The sequence below is a fragment of the Aedes aegypti genome, chromosome 2 (genome assembly GCF_002204515.2).
Source record: "Aedes aegypti strain LVP_AGWG chromosome 2, AaegL5.0 Primary Assembly, whole genome shotgun sequence".
Classification (NCBI taxonomy): Eukaryota; Metazoa; Arthropoda; class Insecta; order Diptera; family Culicidae; genus Aedes; species Aedes aegypti.
The window spans coordinates 461304544-461325348 of NC_035108.1; the positions used below are offsets into that span (position 1 = coordinate 461304544).

General features: G+C 42.0%; 1 protein-coding gene across 1 annotated transcript in view; it reads left to right on the forward strand.

Moving 5' to 3' along the window:
* The first annotated feature begins 1502 nt into the window (after positions 1-1502).
* The window catches only part of LOC110677205, a 31234-nt gene continuing 11931 nt past the window's right edge, over positions 1503-20805 (forward strand). Inside the window, exon 1 of the mRNA XM_021848189.1 lies at positions 1503-5124. Within this exon, the coding sequence (XP_021703881.1) occupies positions 4675-5124 (450 nt within the window). The 5' untranslated portion in view covers positions 1503-4674. The remainder of the gene's footprint in view (positions 5125-20805) is intronic.

The window sequence follows — 20805 nt, forward strand, 5'->3', positions numbered from 1 at the left end:
TAATTCACGCCCGTTAACACATATACCGTTATCACACTCTAGATGATGAAGTACTAACCCCGTTCCATATATTAATAGGAAGAGCGGGATCATTATCCGTGCCATCTATGTTCGAGAGTCATAAACTCGAGCGGAAACACTGGCGACTAGCACAATATTACGGAAAGTACTTCTGGGACAGATGGAGAAAAGAATACTTACCAATAATAGCGCAGCGGCCAAAATGGCAAACGAAAACTAAACCGATACAAGTCGACGATATTGTCGTAATAGTCGACGCCGAAGCTAAGTAGAACCAATGGCTCAAGGGACGAGTCATTGAGGTAAAAGAATCAAAGGACAAACAAGTACGATCCTTGAAAATCAAAACCAAACTCGGAATTCACCATCGCGCAGCATCCAGCGTCGCAGTACTCGACGTCTACAGAAAGGGAGACGAACCAAACACAGACGATGAAAACAACAAAATTGGTAAAGTAGAGTCATCGATAACAGTCATCACAACCCGTCAAGAAGACAAAAGCAGCAGCCAACAAGCGCGACGAAGCGGCTACATCACGCAGCGGCAACGAAGCATTGGTAGCAGCAAAAGCCGCAGCCAACAAGCACGACGAAGCGGCGGTGGCAATAACAGCAGCAGCCAACGAGTGCAGCGAAGCAACATCATCAAGCAGCATCGAAGGAGCAGCGGCAACAGTAGCAACAATCGACGAGCGCAGCGAAGCAGCATCATCCAAAGTTACCTCAACCACGGCAGCGGCGCTAGAGCACGAGCTGAACGAAATATAGACGAAGGAGAAAAGCATCTATAAAAACTACGACCCTGCAATATTGACGAGCTTCAATAAACACCTACTGGAAAGAAGACGGAATAAACGAAGAATAAAACCACCAACGTGGCATCTTAACAAGGAAGGCCTAACCGCCACGACAAGGTACGTCACGGTATCATCAATGGATTTGGTAACGAGAGAACTCAAAGAAAACAATAACCCGGCGAAGAAAGCCAGGGTAATCAACGCCAATATGTGGAGCTTAACAACAATAGCGCTATTCCTACTGATTAGCCAAGCAATAGGAAGTGAGCTTAAAGGGCTCATAGCGTACGATTGCACCAGCAACAACGTAAACATAACGAGCTATTCACTGATGGACGTCGCATCGTGTATTCCACCAACTAGGAATCTCACGACTACGGAAGTCCGCATACAAGTCTTACAAAGAAGCCCAAAAACATTCGTCAAGGTCCACCAGTGCAAGGTAATAATAAAACGATCAATCCGACACTGCGGTATGCATTCTAATACGTCAGATTATGAGCATGGGTACGCATACATCGTCAAGGAATTCACCCCGGACGAATGCAGGTTAGCTCAATTGCTCGGATCCGTATCACTATCCGAGAGCAACAAGATTCGCGAACTCCGTCGCAACAACACAACGCGAGGAGAAACACTGATAGTAGGGAGTCTAAGAGATAGCTCTTGTACCGGTCCCTACAGTCCTTATCTTTTATTCAATCATCATTCCATCATCATTTCATCATCAATTTAGTAGTGAAATACGAGCATCCACCTTCAATGTGGTATGCGACCGACCTGGACGTTCCCGTGTCTGGACATTTTCTGCTTACCTTGGCAGAACGAAAATGTCCAGCTTAAGTTCCCAGGAAAACGGCACAATACATTTTGTATGTCGCTCCAGGTGCCTACTCTTTTTCTCATATGGAAATATCAAAAGGATGCGATGTCACACCTGTGGCTTATCGCTATAAATAACGAAATTGTGAATAAAGAGAATTCAATTGCTTTTCATAACTCGTAATCGACTAATTACTAGTTGCTCTTAGTTGGACCGGGTAAGACCGTACTCCGCTAAGATACCAACTTGGTGAGAAAGTTTCCATGCGATTTTATGAAGAGAAATAGCCACTACATGGCGACCGTGACAGCCTAAGTCCAAATCTAAATTGGACTTAGTTAAAATCGTTTAGTGTTAAAAAGTACCTGGCTATAATTTGTGAAGTGTATGTTAAAACAACACGAAAATTAGTGAAAGTGACAATTTGGACCGCAAGAATTCCGTGAATCGAAAAACAGACCAATTTATTGCAAAGATGGGAAACCAAAAATCTTCCCCGAGTGCTAAGAACAGTGGTGATGGTGATAACATCATCATGAACACACAAGAAATACATACGGAAATGCATGACGCACATGAACTAAAGCTGTGGATTATTCTGTGCTTAATCAGTTTACAAGTGTTCTATACTGCATTCAAAGTTATGCAAAAACATATTAGGCGCAAAACAATGAAGATGGCCAAATCAACGACAAATCTTGTTTGAATGTGCAAGTGAATAAGAAAAATTAAAACAATACTGAAGAACACAACCTATTAATGTAAAACGGGCTAGAAAAGTGTACACCATGCGGAAAAGAAGAATTAAGTACAAGCCTCTAAACATCCAGACAGAAGAAACACCAAAAGTCAGTGAATATAGTGAGGTGCAATATTTTTCACCTGATAGCAGATACATTAAAATCAAATCATTGGTAGTGGAAGTGAGAACCACCACGTCTTAAGGGTCATGACGGCCTCAGACTATGCGACGAGTGTGTGTGGAAAAGCGATTGCATTCCAATACGACTTTGTCGGGGTTCGACGGACTTTGTATGGATCGAACGTGCAGCTTAAGGTATCACAGACTGTCTCAAGTAATTGCCCAACGTACCTAGCAGGGTTAGCCGTGAAGAACGACCGAACGATTTTTACGGACGGCATGTTTTGGATGTCTAGTCGTAAACAAGGCAATGAGACTGAGTACACGATTGAGGATTTGGAAACCATGCAAGCCAGAAAGTGCATTTGGCCTAAACAATACACGGCTGACAGATGCAAACTGATTTCCCTTGGCATGTCACCCCAATTCGGCTAATTTCGGGGCCTGTCCCGGGAACACACGTGAAAGTGGATCCGAAATGTGAGGGACGATCATCGGCGAATGTGGTTAGACCAGGCGAGCAAGCAAATTGGTGCTGTAAGAACTGCTCACACCCCATTCATTTCCAGGTTGGACCGGCCCTATACTATCCAATGGAGATTCAGAAAGCTGGATAGCAACCCAAAGGTGTCTAAAATGAAGTTGACCGAGACTCCCCTCACGGATGACCCTGAACCAAGCGTCGAAGAGAGGTTGAGGATGTGGAGGACGGAGGCGCATGCCTCGCAGCCGAGTGGAGCGGTTTTCCGCGGCCTCGCGGTGGAGGTGAGGAAGGGCTACCTCGAGGATCACATCGTGAACTTCCTAGGTTTAATGCTGTGTCTCCAGGTGATTTCAAACGCCCGGCCACGCCAACGGCCATTGGCCTACTGGGTGTTATCCTGGTTGGCTTTTGCTGTTTTTGGATTGCCGTCGGTCTTCTCATGCGTTGGCTTTGGTTCGTGGTTGGTTCTGTTGCACGCTTCAACGTCGTCGATCCGCTTGTCCCAGATGATGATTCCTCTGTGGATGCTACTTCACGTAGGGCGTTGCTCGATGTTCTTCCTAGGGTATCTACTGGAACACAAACTGAGGGCAACTGGGATCGGGTTCAACCCGATCTTGAGCAACATGTTATCAATCTGTGCCATAGGAATCGCATGGACCTTGTCCAGGCAATTGAATCTGTTCTCGTAGTGCTTGGAGATTGTGAACGTGGTTGTTGTCCTCGGGATGGGACCACGGCTGTTCCAAATACTGCCCGAAGTAACCGTCGCGTATTGTGCGACAACTGGACTCAGTGTGACGGCGGTGATGGGAATCGGCTATGCACTTATATTGGTCATGAAAAAATACAAGGCGATCTTCAACGCGAGCGGTTGCAGTGGGACCGGATTACGCAGCTACAGGGGCAACTCAATGATAGCATTGTTGATATCTATGAGTCTGTTCGCTATTTGGGCATCAGAGAAAGCCAATTGCCAGGTGGCAGCAGCCGTGATGTCTGTTGCCCTCGTTGTAACAGTGCTCGTTCTTAACAATCGCAGTCAAGTCCTGAGGGTCTCGTCATTGAGAGAAATCCCGACGGACCCCTAAATTTGCGTGGAAGACATGGGGAAGATGGAATTGAAGTTGATGGGATTCACGACATGGTGTCCATTCCGGAATTTTTGATGCTATGTTCACTGGGGGCCGTGTTGGTGACAATACATTGGATCTTAAGTGTGTCATTCTTCATTGCTCTGTTCACTACTCCTCTAAAGCACTATCTCGTGTTGATGTTGAGATCAATGAGCGGACTAACTTATCGGAGTGGAAACCCATTGGGATCCTGGGAGAACGCGTGTGTCCCTGACGTGCAAAATCGATTTTCCAGCATGCCAGACGGAGTCTACCGAATCAAGTCCAAAGGAGTTGCCATTGATCGTCAACGGGGTGTTTGAGTTGTAAGACGAGGAGTTTTTCACACCCTCTACCATGTAACGCGTGGTGGTCTGGTGTACTGGCGAGGGCAGGCAGTTCAACCACACTCTGGTAGTGTGACTGAAGATGTTATCTCTTATGGTGGACCGTGGAATCTGCCAAAGCCTGAACTTGTCAACGAAATTGACGTCCTGGCTTGTCTACCGGACGGCACTGTGGAATATCATAAATATGAGCCCAGCACCATCACCATAGATGGCACTCCCACAATGTTCGTGACAAAAGATTTTGGCTTCGGATCTTCAGGATCCCCCTTCTATTTGGAGGGCGAGCCGGTCGGACTTTATGGGTATGGCTTTCAATATAATGGAAAATACCATTCCATAGTCACGACCTATGAGCAAGATCCGAGCCAGGTTCATCTTCCAGGCATTGATCTAACGAGCACGGTACAAAGAACATTCATCGATTGGCACCCTGGCAAGGGAAAGACACGGAAATACATTGTTGAAGAGACACTGAAAAACGTGGAGCTCAAGCGGCACACCCTCATTTTGACCCCCACCCGAGTTGTTATGGAGGAAGTAAGAAAGGCCTTCGGTGAAACGGAATTCAAGATAGGAACAAATGTTGCCTACTGCAAGAACAATGCTGTGACGATCGCCTGCCATGCAACGTTTATGGATTTTGTTAAGAGTAGAGGTGTTGGCCAAATTAAGGTCCACACCATCATGATGGACGAATGCCACTTTTTGGACCCGATGTCAATAGCGGCCCGGGGAGTGATGGATTACTTAAATATACCATCCAATGCTGGGATAAATGTTGTCTATCTCTCCGCGACGCCACCCGGACAGGCTCCATCAGTTGGCTCGAATTATACGATTCGGGAGTACGCGGCCCCTAGCACTCGAAAACTCAGTTCTGAGTGGTTTGAGAGCATTGTCCGACAGCATGGAGCTGGAAAGACGATAGCGTTCGTCCCATCCCAGGACCAGTCGGAACGGTTTGCGGACTCATCCGCGGGAGCCGTTTCTCTGCATCGGGACAATTTTGAGGAGAATTATGCGAAGGCCCTTGACCCTGAGACAAAAATCATCTATTCGACGGAAATTTCTGAGATGGGAGCCAATTACAACGTTGACCTCGTGATTGACTTGAGAACAGCTGTGAAACCAGTCATACAAAGTGAGGATGAGGTCATCTTGCGAAAGCAGCCCATCACAACATCATCTATGGTGCAGCGACGAGGGCGAACTGGGCGAAATGCCCCAGGTACATATGTTTATCCAGTTGACGCTGCTACCTAGGAGGATCCATATGACTGGGTTTGTTGGCTGGAAGCACAAATGGTGTTAGACCAGCTAAGCATGCCACTAATGAAGGAAGAGTATGCTTACGGACAACCCCCTGGAGCTTTTCGTCTGATCGGCGAAAGTCGAGATAGGTTCTTCCGGTTCATGGAGCGGCCAAATGTGCCAATATGGTTGGCTTGGAAGTGGGCGAACAGTTTCAACCAGAAGCATGACATGGTATTCAATGAAAGGGACTTGCCTGATGAAGACACCGTGCACACATCAGATGGGCGCATGGTGTATCGGCCAAAATTTCTGGATCAACGGTTCGAAAGGTTGCCATGGAGTGTCCGCGAGCCAACTCTGAAGTTCATCCTCTCAACGCGTAGTGATTTTTGGAGTGCCCTATGGCGGGTGGACTGGGTCCAGCACGCTAAAAACGTGTTGGGATCGTTATATGTCTTACGAGATATAGCAAATGACACTACTCCTGACTTCGAGGTTGACAAAGCCATTGCTGGCTGGATCGCTCTCCTGTCGGGGGCTTCCATCGTCATTGGCTTACTGCTCCTACAGTCCCTCATCTCTCTAATCTTTGGGTGGTTGTTTCGCCGAGAAGAAAAGTCTGAGTACTATAGATCTTCCGTCGGTAATACCAAAACTGTCAGCCAAACCGTTTTTTGGACAATACCTACGATCTTCCATTACTTGAATGTGGCTGTTAGCTTTATAATCTTGCTGATGATATTTTTGTTCATCTTCCAAGAAATTATGGAACGAACCAGCGGTCAGCGAAGCTATGGGGACCTGGATCTATTGAAGTGGGTCATAGTAATCTTTCTCATTCTAGCCGGAATTTTTGCCTGGGAACAACGATCATTTCCCAATATAGCATCTGACATATCAAAGTTCGTCCTACTAGCCGAGTAACCCGGGAGCACGTTTAAGTTCCCCAGATTCTCGTTTGTGTTAGCCAGGCCTGACACCCTAAATGACTTGCAAGTGTACTTCTTGCTCACAGTTATGTGCGTGAAAGCGTTCGCTTGGGGAATGGAGAAGAGCATGTTAAAAGACTATGTTGCCAAACAACCTGAGATGCGACCCTGGGTGGCTGGGTTCCGTCTGGATCATCTGCAGTGGCATGCTATAATGCCAAGTGCTCTTGCGGTGTTCTACACGGGAAACTTCACCAGTATTTTGATTGGAACATTTTTCACCTGTGTTGTGTTCATATTTTTGGCACAAATGTACAAGTGGAATAGATCCGAGAAAGTCGTTGTGGCTCTTGAAGCGCGCGATCAAAAACACTCCCAGGTCACCAACATCATTGATAGGACCCCGCATGACAACACGAAAGGATACGTCTATGGCTTTCCAATGGGGTTTATATTCCTTTGGACCGTCTGTTCCCGAAATGTAGTTGATGCCATCGTTGGGCTTCCAATAGGAGTATACTGCTATTGGATGTTAATAAATCCCAAGTCTCGGTATCACCAGTTTATGGACTTTGGCTCAATTGTAAACTTTGTTGGCATTGGATACCTTACGGACATCCCCCTCCGGGCCTCCCTGTTCGTGTTTCGAATGGTGCTGGGGTTGTTTCCAACACTGGGCGGAATGCGCTCTCTGGAAAAAAACAGCAGCAACAGGTTTGGGGGTGAAGTGGAAGAACATGTTAAATGAAATGTCCCAAGTTCGATTCCAATCCTACAAATCCCGAGGCGTGAACGAAACTCCCCGAGGTGACTATGTGTCTCGTGGGGGATTGAAAATGGACGAAATCATCAGGAAATACGGCTTTCGACCAGCTGGACGTGTCGTTGACCTTGGATGTGGACGAGGAGGACGGTCGCAGAGGGCAGTGATGGAAGAACGAGTTATGCGCGTGACAGGGTACACCCTTGGGGGAGTAGAACGTGAAGAACCCCAAAAGTTCATAACGTATGGTTACAACCTAGTCACCCTAAAGAGTCGGACAAATGTCTTCAAGCTTGAACCAACTCTGTGTGAAACTGTCCTTTGTGACATCGGGGAGAGTGATCCTGATTTCCGGAAGGAAAAAACCAGAACGCTGGTCGTCCTTGATGTTCTCGAGAGGTGGTTGAAGACCAATCCGGAGGCCCAGTTCTGTTTTAAGGTCCTATGCCCATATCCGGTGGAGGTGATGCGGAAGCTTGAAACTCTGCAACATACCTACAGTGGGCGGTTGGTTCGACTGTCCACAAGCAGAAACTCAACAGCTGAAATGTACTATCCTCCCACCACGGTAAATTTAATGCACAATCAATTAGTTGATTGTGCAATCCGACATTTGATATCCGCTAATCATAGTTCGCAAGTCGACAAATGGAAGCGTGAAGACATTGGCTACATTCGGTTCCGTTAAGAGTGCGAAAAAGAAGAAGCAACAAAAGCAGTAAAAAGTTGATGGAATTCGGAGACTGGGACAAGTTTTGAAATTGGTGCTGGTGACTAACCTTGAAGGACATACACTTAACCAAAAACACTTGAACATTTGTTAAAGGTCCTGAATGAACTTGAATACAAAATACAAAACAACACAAAAGATAGCGCATTTATTGAATTATTTTTGAATTTCTTCTCATATACTACTTCTTATTTTCTAGCTTGAGGCCTTAGAACGAGACATCGGAGGTCGAATTATCGGGTATTTTTTCTAAACCAATGAAGAAACAACGGATCTCACGGTGTGAGCTACAACATCAATCCATGTTACGTGAACTGGAGGTGAAACGACAAGCCGCCATAACAAGATGGAAAGCTGGATCCACATGGTATAAACAGTACAACCAAGTACAACCAAGAGAAAAACAACAAGAACCAGTGCAATCAAAAGCAGTAACAACGGACCAATGGGGAATTAGGAGGACACTCGACATCGATTTGATACAACATCTAGCAGTGAAGTTACGATGCAAATTAAAAAAAAAAAAGTAAGTCAAAATAAGTTTTCTTTCAATGTTCTAAATGTTCGATATAGTTATTAAAGTTGAAACACTTACAAAATGCTTGTCAAGCTTAAAGAAATCTAGATATAATAAAATAAGTACAAAAACATTAATTGAAAAGGCTAAATTAGCAGAAACTTTAAAAAATGAGATTGAGAAATATTTGCTTGTAAACGAACACAAAATTCCAGACACTACACGGCATTGGCGCATCGTTTCCTACGGCGCAAGTGGCGAGTTGATTTTTCCTGCTTACGCATCGATGTATAGGACAGCTGTATATGAACCGTGTTGTATACAAACTGTAAGAGGGTGTGGCTACTTTTCAATATATCCAAAATTATTAAACAAGTGGAAAATTAGTAAGTATTAAGCATATTAAAATTAGCATTAGAAAGTAAAGGCGCACCGCCCCATCAACTCAGAAGACGCAAGGAAAAGCCATAAGAACAAAAGAGCGTTAACAATTTTCCTTCCATAGCAAGCACGTAGGACCAAACCGTCATAAGCACGAAGCGCAGACCCTTGCTGAGCCTGACGCATTCGAGTGGTACGCGGACAGGATTCATAACGAAGAGAAAGGGAAAGCATTGATCTAATGGTAAGGCGCAACACGAACTTATGCTCCCCTTTAAAACAAATATGTCCCTGCGTCAACCCACGCAACGAAAGAAACAAAGTAATTAAGTTCGAAATTTATTACCTACGCACTCAGAGACATACTTTACGAGAAAAGACCTAAAACGTTGAAATCTCTTTGCTTCTTTCTCGTGGGAGAAAATTAGTTTTAGGCAATCACGATAATTGTCCCTTTCTAACTTTAAGAATCAATAGGATCTCCGATAGAACTGCATTTGTCACATCTTAGAATAACCCTCCCAGATCGACGAAAGTCGCCTATAAAAACCCTGAACCAACCACGAAATACATGACCTTACGTTTAGACTCGGAACAGGCAACTTGTCTTTCTAGAGAGAAATTCCTGGTAAGTTGAAATCGTTAGAACCGCTTCGAACTCCCAAAAATCGCTGAAGCAGATTAAGCAGGAGCTGAATTTGAACGTTTGCCGGGAGACTATTCGTCAAGTTTTGGTCCAAAGTCCGTACATAAAAAGGGCCAAAAAGGCAAAAGCTCCAAACCTTACTCCATCCCACATCGAGAGACGCTTGAACTTTGCAAAAGCCAACATGAATCGACAGTGGACCATGGTAAGTTGTGAAAAGGGCGTATTATTTTAAAGCAATTTTCAGCGTGATTAAGGAATGTTTATTAAAAAGTATGTTTTCTTTTTTGTTTACTTCCAGATGATCTTCAGTGATGAAAAGAAGTTCAATCTGGATGGTCCCGACGGATTTAATGGATACTGGAGAGATTTGCGGAAAGAAGAACAATATTTCACCACAAGAAATTTTGGTGGCGGTTCATGCATGGTTTGGGCAGGATTCTGTGCATCTGGAAAGCTGGACCTTGCGTTCACGTCGTTCAAAATGAACAGCAAGGACTACATCCAGGTGCTAGAAACGCGTCTTCTACCATTCCTGCGCAGATTTCGACGCAAAAAGTTCACTTTTCAGCAGGACAATGCTGCTATCCACACAAGCAAGGAAACCAAACAGTGGATAAAGGACCACAAAATCGATCTGCTGGACTGGCCAGCGCGCTCCCCAGACCTAAATCCTGTGGAAAACCTCTGGGGAATCCTTGTACGCAGGATTTATGCTGAAGGTAAGCAGTACGCCACTGTTGATGAGCTCAAATCAGCTATTTTGGAGGCATGGGGAAATATTGAGAAGACTGTACTGAAAAACTTGGTTAACAGTATGCCGAACCGAATGTTCCAGGTTATTAACAGGAATGGTAAGGTGACCGATTATTGACACATTAATTTCACTGTTTACATAGCTTTTACTGTGGAATACTATGGAATCCTATACTATCAAACCTCGATTTTCATCCATCTGTCAAATATCATATATCAAAAGATGGCACTCCACACCGAAGCTGATTATGCACGGGTACGCCCCAAGTTGGAGCTCGCTCGTAGCCTTGTTGAGCCCATGAACAACCAAATTAAGTATTTAGTTACAGGCGGATTAACAGAGGCTCAAGCTATTGATGCGGATGGGGACAACAATGAGGACGTCGTTGTTCGAGGAATTGGATCGAACCCCATACAAGAAATGCGCCTTGAGAAAGGAATTCCTCCAACGTATCCTTTACAGTGGTTCTCGGCCAATAAATGGAACAAGCCACCAATTACCCTCCCGAGACCCAGAGCCGGAGCCCACTTAAATGATTACTATCACATACTTGCCAATACTTACCGCAGAGAATCGGTTTCCGTAAACTCATATGTTATGTAGTCTGATGAACGGAGTCTTAAGATTCGATTGGGTCTCATTAGGAGTCTTAATTGGATTCGAAGGCTCCACAATTACTCCCCTAAGTGTCTTCACAGTTCGTCTCACAGAAATCAACACAAATATAGGATCAAGCCAGGACGAAGTCTCCGAGGATATGCTATATGATCTCGCGCTTTTAATTCTCGGAGGTTTTCGAATCCATATGGCTTCGAATCAAACCTATATTGATCGCCTACAAACTGCATTAAAAGCTCAGTTGATGAACCCTGACTTTGCAGATGGTGTCGAAGTGGCGGTGACTAATTTTGCTCAGCTTTATTCTGATCCCGAGTTCGTAAAGTTAACCTGAGGAATAGACATGTTCTTTGCTGTTTTTCCCCAACATAACAGAGCGAAACTCAGATTCGGTACTTTAATCATGGCACACAAAGACTGTACTGGTCTCTCTGCCATAACTGCAGGGTGTGAATTGATGCACCACACCACACGCGTATTCTCCCGGTGGTTGATGACACCGGTTCTGAGATCTGACATGAATCGGATGACAATCCCGGGACAGGAAATCTGTATCCCGTATTCTTATAGCCCCTACCTGTCTGGTCTGGGGATTGTTGACAAAAGTCCGTATTCTGCTGCACTAAATTGCGGACTCCATATGTTCACCCACATGATTGGGTGTGCTGTGCCCATGGCTAGATCGGTTAATGCTATCTATTTCCAGCCGTCTGGCCTCCAATCCATTATTGATAACGCAATACTCTTCATTTACGCCCACTCATGCACTGGATCTCTCCAGATGCAATTCTTTAGAGCGTCGGAGGTTGCAACCGTCAAGAAGGTAGAGGAAGAATTTAGACAATACATGGAGGAGATGAGGAAGAGGTTGCAGGACTTCAAGGAAGAAGAGAACCAAAATCCAAAGTCTGGCGAAGAAGAAGAGGAACCTTCCCGAGCTAGCACTCCGGATTCATCTGTAAGCGGAGGGGGAGGGGGAAATCTAGACGACCTTGACAGTGTATCGGAGTTGGGAGGAGTCGTGGAGGGAGAACCGACCAGTCGAGATGCCCTCGACTGGTACATGTACATCTCCCGTTACTACCATGGGTCCCTCCCCTCAAGAATGAAGGCTGTGGCTTATGATCGTTGGTCAAAGCTGACAGACGTCAGACCGAATACTGTCGGCGAGTTCGTTAAACGAATGAGCAAAAATGTTCAACCTTAAATATGAACCAGCAGAAGCGAAGTCAATTTTAATTCTTACACCATATTTATTTGTAAAAGCGAACAATATATGAAATGGTCCTAAATAAAATGGACAGCAGAAATCAATAAAGTTGCTCTAAAAAATTAGATTTATTCATTAGTCGTAAGTTAATCATTACAAAATACTGTACAACTGAAGTACTCAATAAAACATTCACAACTACTTTGAAGTTCAACAAAATTTGTTTCATTTGTTCTAAAATGTAGGTGGTCTTAAGCTAAATGGACACAGTGTACTCGCCTGGCGAGTGTCGTTCCGACGAATCAGTGCTTAACTGTTAAAGAGACACGGTTCTCTAGTCGAACCTTCCGCCAGCAGGTACTGGGTCACCCAGCCTGTCAGTCCGAAGGGGAAGATTGGGGAAACGCACTCAGTTGGCGTTTACCAGCTATCGGTAAGATCGAGTAAACACCGCGAGATCGTGCTAGAGTCGACGCGCGGACTCCGGTCATAAAGAAAATCCCGCGGGCCGTTTACAGCAGCGTTCAACTAATCTATAACAATATCACAGACTTATTGGTAGCAAATGAAGAACGAATCAGTAACACTCATTTTAATTTTTTAATCAAAACAGCTCGTCATGAATTTGACGAATCTATTATTTTATTGAATACAAAACTAAAGTATTATAAAAAATCATTATCTTGTAAATCTGTGGTGTACGCCGTAATTTTTAACAATTTGCTAAAAAAGTGTATAAACCGTGTGGCAGTGATATCAAACAGGCTACCTCCACGATGGAACGCCAGAAAATTTAGACGCGTATGTTGACTCCGCAAATTTGTTGAAAGACAGCTCAGGTAGCAACAGTTGTACGATTCCTAAAAACTCGGCTCACAGGTAAAGCCAGAGTAGGATTAGCTGAAAATTTAAATACGATCGACGAATTGATCAACGACGTTGAAGCAAGATGCGCGGAGAGAACCACTCCTGAAAACATCATCGCAAAGCTTAAGGCTTCAAAACAAAAAGGTGATATAAATAGCCTTTGTCGATAGTTTGACCAACTCATTAAAAAGTATTTATGTTAGCCAGGGCATACCGGATGGGGTAGCAGGGACGATGTCGACGAAAGTAGGTGTTGATGCTTTGATAAACGGCACCAACAGCTTTGAAACTAAACTGATATTAAAGTCAGCGACTTTCACTAACATAAAAGAAGCTGTGCAAAAAATGCTAGAAAATGCCGGCCCACCACCAAGGAACGTCATTCCAAGATCGGACAAATCGTCCGGAGGCCACTAAGGGGACTCATAAGGATGGAGGGGAGGATAAGGACTCATCGAATATATCACAAACCAAGCTGAGAACCAAGTCGTCTCGGCACAGGAGCACTGAAAAGACAATCAACAACAACCAACGAGTCGCTTTGGAGATCTCAGGGCGCATGGATTCAGAACGATTTTTTTTTTTTTTTGCAGCAGCAAGCAGAGAGCATTCGACAGAAAAGTGATCAAGTATCATGTTCATGCTTCTCATCGTGCCCGGATCAGCTTGGTTTGTGTATGGTGATGTGGGGTGTGGTATTGACACCGACAGAAAGACACTTGTATGTGGAGGAGGTCTGTTCGTCTGGAAGGGCATTGGGCAGTATCCAACTGCCGACCACTCCGTAGAACTAGCCTCGTACGACCTAATCACGAAATACCTCTTTGAGATGTTCAAAGAGACTACCAAAGGGTGTATTGTGTGCGAAGACAAATTGCAGTGCGCAGCAGCCCGAAGTGTGGCCTACCACGCTTTGACGAAACTTGGCCATCCGACTGTCTACCTGAACATTTCCAATTCCTACGATTCAGTATTTGATGAGCTTACGAAAACACGACGCAAGATCACACTTGGAACCGAAAGTGTGGAGATGGCCGTTTACCAGCATACGGGGGAAACCAAAGGCGATTTGGGGAAATTGCCATCCCGGTTTTTCAGTGGAGAGCTTGAGAATGAGAACCACCACGTCTTAAGGGTCATGACGGCCTCAGACTATGGGACGAGTGTGTGTGAAAAAGCGATTGCATTCCAATACGACTTTGTCGGGTTTCGACGGACTTTGTATGGATCGAACGTGCAGCTTAAGGTATCACAGACTGTCTCAAGTAATTGCCCAACGTACCTAGCAGGGTTAGCCGTGAAGAACGACCGAACGATTTTTACGGACGGCATGTTTTGGATGTCTAGTCGTAAACAAGGCAATGAGACTGAGTACACGATTGAGGATTTGGAAACCATGCAAGCCAGAAAGTGCATTTGGCCTAAACAATACACGGCTGACAGATGCAAACTGATTTCACTTGGCATGTCACCCCAATTCGGCTAATTTCGGGGCCTGTCCCGGGAACACACGTGAAAGTGGATCCGAAATGTGAGGGACGATCATCGGCGAATGTGGTTAGACCAGGCGAGCAAGCAAATTGGTGCTGTAAGAACTGCTCACACCCCATTCATTTCCAGGTTGGACCGGCCCTATACTATCCAATGGAGATTCAGAAAGCTGGATAGCAAACCAAAGGTGTCTAAAATGAAGTTGACCGAGACTCCCCTCTCGGATGACCCTGAACCAAGCGTCGAAGAGAGGTTGAGGATGTGGAGGACGGAGGCGCATGCCTCGCAGCCGAGTGGAGCGGTTTTCCGCGGCCTCGGGGTGGAGGTGAGGAAGGGCTACCTCGAGGACCACATCGTGAACTTCCTAGGTTTAATGCTGTGTCTGCAGGTGATTTCAAACGCCCGGCTGTAGCATGTTTATCTTAACGCATTTCAAAAAGATCATAATTTAAGGATCATGACAGCTTACATTGCTCAACTTCTAGGAAAACATTCCCACACGCAAGTTAGCTGTACTTGCATCTTCAAAGCATTTGGTACATGTCATTTTTCAACTAATCGACTAGGTTTCATTTTTCACAACCCATCGATTATCCACATACCACACAACTTGAGCAACTTATTTTGTTCTCATGACGAAGCGCATTCATGCTGAGAAGCTTCATATTTCAATTCCCATAAAGACAATTTCTACTTTTGCCTTTGCACTGATTTGACCCGACAGTGCAACGGCCCAGCGAACACACATGTAAACGTTTACCCATCCGTTTGGTAAACGCCTTCTTTTAAATTTGTATTCTATGATTGGTTAATTGATATTGGTTGTTTCAGCCTTCTCGTAATATAGTGGAGTACTAGATTAAGCTCGAGGTTAGCTGTAAGATTGACTTCAAAATAAAAGACAGAACATAATCAACAACCATAGAGTCAAGTTGACTAATTCCGATATGTCCTTTATGGTATCATACCAGATGGCGACCGGACTGGTTGACACTTTGTGAAATATTCACAGTCAACAAAGTTTTAGTGGAAAAACTGACAAAGTCTTAGTGGAAAATCAGACAAAGTTTTAGTGGAAAAACAGTGATATTATAAGTGATAATGGGCTTTTTCAGTAACGATGAGATTGTTGCCAATGCATCCACGCCCGAGAACACAGTAATTGCATCTACACTCGTAGTGATTGTGGCAGTTTTAATTCTTTTCGTCATAATGAGGATGTACACAAAGTACATGCAAGGAAAAGTGAAAGAAGAAGCGAGGAGAGAAGTACAATTAAGTAACCTCCGCACAGTTTGAAAAGGTTAAAAGGTGATTACGAACAAAACATTCTTGGTTCCAGTACAGTATGTGTGCAAATGAAAATCTAATACCGCCGTACAGTGCACAATTATGTGAGCATTTTGAGAGTTCACGGAAAAAGTTATTTCAGAAAAGTGGAAAAGAATGACTTTACATGGTTCAAGGTGAAATTGCGAGTCGTGTAAATTTGAGATTTTTTGCGGTGGAGCAGTGGTGCAACAATTCAACGTACAGGGATGGTGCCAGTGTCCAGTGATTCTAGGCAGCTTAATAAGAAGATGATGCCTGCTTGCTGCCGCGGAGATTCGTGGTTGCGGAATGCGGACCAGTTCGTACGTAAGATGATTCCGGCTTACCGTCGCTGAGGTTTGTAGTCGCGGACCAGTCGACTAGATGAGGTCAGTGTATCTATTTCTCTACGTGCAATTACATCACTATTACATCACCATCATATACTGATTTAGGAAAAATTATTATGTAACACTTAGCAAGCATCACAAATTTATTGTTATTTTAGTAATTTCATTTATAGTTAATAATTTCCAAAGATTTAATAATCTTGAATTTCAAATGAGTGAATATGAAAAATTAAAACATTTATATAATTATATAAAAAAATCAATTAACACTCCTCTCACAGAGAACACCCTGAGAGAGAAATCAGATTCTTGTAAGGAAATTTATGAAAATTTGCAAATTTATTTTAGTGAAAACTCTGTGGATGAAATTTTAATAAGTAATGCAAAAAAGTGGTATTTAGAAATAAATCAAGTTTTAAAAGCCAAATTAGATAAATTAAACACCAAAAACCAGTTGGACGAAACTTCGATCAGTATGGTGCAACCAGAAGTGGAACGTCAGTTTGACGTTAAACAAGCAACAGCGCTAGTGCAGCCCTATGATGGTAGTGCGGCTGGTTTGGAATCGTTTATCGATTCTGTAAATTTTTTAAAAGAATTGATTCAACCTAACCATACGGCAATGGCCGTAAAATTCCTTAAAACACGTTTAACAGGAAAAGCTCGCTGTGGCTTTCCAGATACGATAGTAACAATTGATGCATTAATTGAGCACATTAAAATAAAGTGTCAAGATACTTTAACACCAGATCTGATTGTTGCAAAATTAAATGCAACAAAACAGAGAGGGCAAATATTAAATTTCTGTGAAGAGATTGAAAATCTCTGTAGCAAACTCGAAAATAGTTACATTTCTCAAAAGGTCCCGGAAAATGTAGCAAAGGCAATGACCACAAAAGCAGGCGTAAATGCTCTCATTAATGGCATTAACGCTAGCGAAACTAAACTAATCCTAAAAGCTGGCAATTTCTCTTCGATTAGAGAAGCCTTGCAAAAAGCACAAGAGAGTGCTACTGATAATACATCATCGCAAGTTTTCAATTTGCGGAATAAACAATTTAACCCAAATGAAAGGAAAATGAATTTCCGAGGTAATGGTTTCAACAGAAACCGAAATTTTGGAAATTGCTATAGAGGAGGTTTTTCTCAAAGACCCCAAAACAATTATTATCATAACTCTTCGCGTGGAAGATACCAACGTGGTGGTTACCATAACGGATACAATAATCGTGGAAGATTTAATGATAATCGTCCACGATATGACAACCCTAATCGAGTATATGTGGCAAATGTGGATCAACCGTACGGTCCACCACAAAACCAGAACCGCGATGCTCCAAACAGAGCTGCTCCCCAACAACAACAACAACAACAAAGTCAAAGAAATTTTTTAGGTCAGTGTTAACCATAAACCTTTCTGCTTCTAATTTTATCAAGATTGGAGTAGAAATGGCAAATTCAGTTTGTACTTTACTTGTAGATTCTGGTGCGGACATTTCTATATTTAAAACTGACAAAATTTTAACAAATCACAATATAAACTACAAAGTTAAAACAAGAATTACAGGCATTACAGAAGGAGAAATTGAAACAATGGCAATAACAGAGACAGTGTTGAATTTTGGAAATGGGATAAGAGTTAATCATTCATTTCATTTAGTTGATGCGAATTTTCCGATTTTAACAGATGGTATTTTAGGAAGAGATTTTTTGTCTCTTTTTAGATGCAATATTGATTACGAATCTTGGCTTTTGAATTTTAATATTGATAATATAGCTGTATCTGTTCCAATCCAAGATACAGTAAATGAGAATTACATAATTCCGCAGAGATGTGAAGTGATTCGGAAGATCAAAGATTTAAAAATCACGGAAGACATGGTTTTATTTTCTAAGGAAATTAAGCCTGGTCTTTTCTGTGGTAATGCAATAATTTCACCAACCTGTCAGTATGTAAAATTTATGAATACTACATCACGACCCATCAATGTTTCAAATGTTGACCTAGAATTTATGTTAGAACCATTAACCCGTTATCAAATATTAAATACTAGAAAAATTAATAAACCCGATGACACACAGAAAAGAAATAATGAAATTTTGAAGGAAGTTGACTTAACAAATGTTCCAGATTATGCAAAAAATGATTTAAAACAATTAATTACAAAATATACAGATATTTTTTCACTACCCGATGAACCAGTAACTACAAACAATTTTTACGAACAGACCATTAATTTGAATGATCCAGTTCCAACTTATATACCAAATTATAAAACTATTCATTCTCAAAGTAATGAAATACAATCCCAAGTTAATAAAATGTTGAAGGATAATATTATTGAACCCTCAGTATCCTCATATAATAGTCCAATACTCTTGGTTCCGAAGAAATCAACAGATGATAAGAAAAAATGGCGTCTTGTCATAGATTTTAGACAACTCAACAAAAAGATTTTAAGTGACAAATTTCCTTTACCAAGAATTGATTCCATATTAGATCAGCTTGGTAGAGCGAAGTATTTTTCAACTTTAGATTTAATGTCGGGATTTCACCAAATCCCATTGGATGAAAATTCGAAAAAATATACAGCTTTTTCGACCCAATCAGGTCATTACCAGTTTACAAGATTGCCGTTTGGACTAAACATTAGCCCAAACAGCTTTCAAAGGATGATGACAATTGCAATGTCTGGGTTGACGCCAGAACTAGCATTTGTTTACATCGATGATATAATTGTTGTAGGTTGTTCAATGCAACACCATTTACACAACTTATCAGTTGTTTTTGAAAGAATTCGAAAATATAATTTAAAATTAAATTTGTCAAAATGCAAATTTTTTAATACAGAAGTAACGTACTTAGGGCACAGAATAACCGATAGAGGTATTTTGCCTGACAGTAGTAAATATGATACCGTAAAGAACTATCCAGTTCCCAAGAACAGTGACGAAGTCAGAAGGTTTGTAGCTTTTTGTAACTACTACCGGAAATTCGTCCCAAATTTTGCAACAATTGCATACCCGTTGAATCAATTGTTGAGAAAAAACATAAAATTTGAATGGTCATCAAAATGTGAAGATGCTTTTAATGCTCTAAAATCATTTTTGATGTCACCAAAACTATTACAATATCCAGATTTTAAGCAAACATTTATATTGACTACCGACGCATCAGATGTAGGATGTGGTGCGGTATTATCACAGAATATTGATGGCAACGATTTACCCATAGCGTTTGCCAGTAAAAGTTTTACGCCTGGAGAAAAGAATAAATCAGTAATTTTGAAGGAATTGACAGCAATACATTGGGCTATCGATTACTTCAAAGCTTATTTGTATGGACGTAAATTTGTAATTCGTACAGATCATCGTCCATTGGTATTTTTATTTAATATGAAAAACCCAACATCCAAACTGACCCGGATGAGATTAGATTTGGAAGATTTCGATTTTACTATTGAATATATTCAAGGTAAAACAAATGTTACTGCCGACGCGTTATCACGTATAGTAACGACGTCAGATGAATTAAAATCTAAAAGTATATTTACTGTTAATACACGAGCCATGACAAAAAGAAAACTGAAAGAGTCTAAACGTAGTCAGGAACTACCTGATGAAAACAAAAGTCAAAACAATGCCGTTAATAATAAGCCTGATCAACTTGTTATTTATACGACAGAGAATCCGACTGAAACTAGAAAACTACCAAAACTTCGAAGTGCAATGGAAAATGAGAATTTAATTTTTACATTACATGAAGCATCACAAAAGAATAAAATAATAATACGAATTACAACACAACTGCGAAGTATAAGACAAACATTAGTGTTTGCACTTTCAGTGTTAGAAAAAGAAATGCAAATGAAGAGAATTACAAAAATCGCGCTATCGAGTCATGACTGTATTTTTGAATGGGTACCCAAAGAAACATTTAAAGAACTAGTTTTGAAATCTATAAAAAATTTGCAGATAATAATATATAATCCACCCAAGTTCATTAGTGATCTTGATGAGATTAAAAGAATACTTGAAAATTACCATCAAACACCGACTGGAGGACATATAGGTCAGCACAGACTATACCTCAAGTTGAGAGAAATTTATAATTGGACAAATATGAAAAGTTCAATAGCACAATTTATAAAGGCCTGTGAATTGTGTAAACTGAACAAGATTACCAAACATACAAAGGAAAAATTAACAATTACAAATACACCGTCTAAACCGTTTGAAGTGGTATCTATTGATACTATAGGACCACTTCCCAAATCAAATAATAATAATAGATATGCTGTAACGATACAGTGTGAATTAACTAAATATGTAGTTTTAGTCCCTATTCCAACAAAAGAAGCAAACGTAATTGCTAAATCTTTAGTTGAAAATTTTATTTTAATATATGGAAAATTCTTAGAGTTAAAATCGGATCAAGGAACTGAATACAAAAATGAAGTCCTTGATCAAATTTGTAAACTATTACAGGTTAAGCAAACTTTTTCTACAGCCTATCATCCTCAAACGAT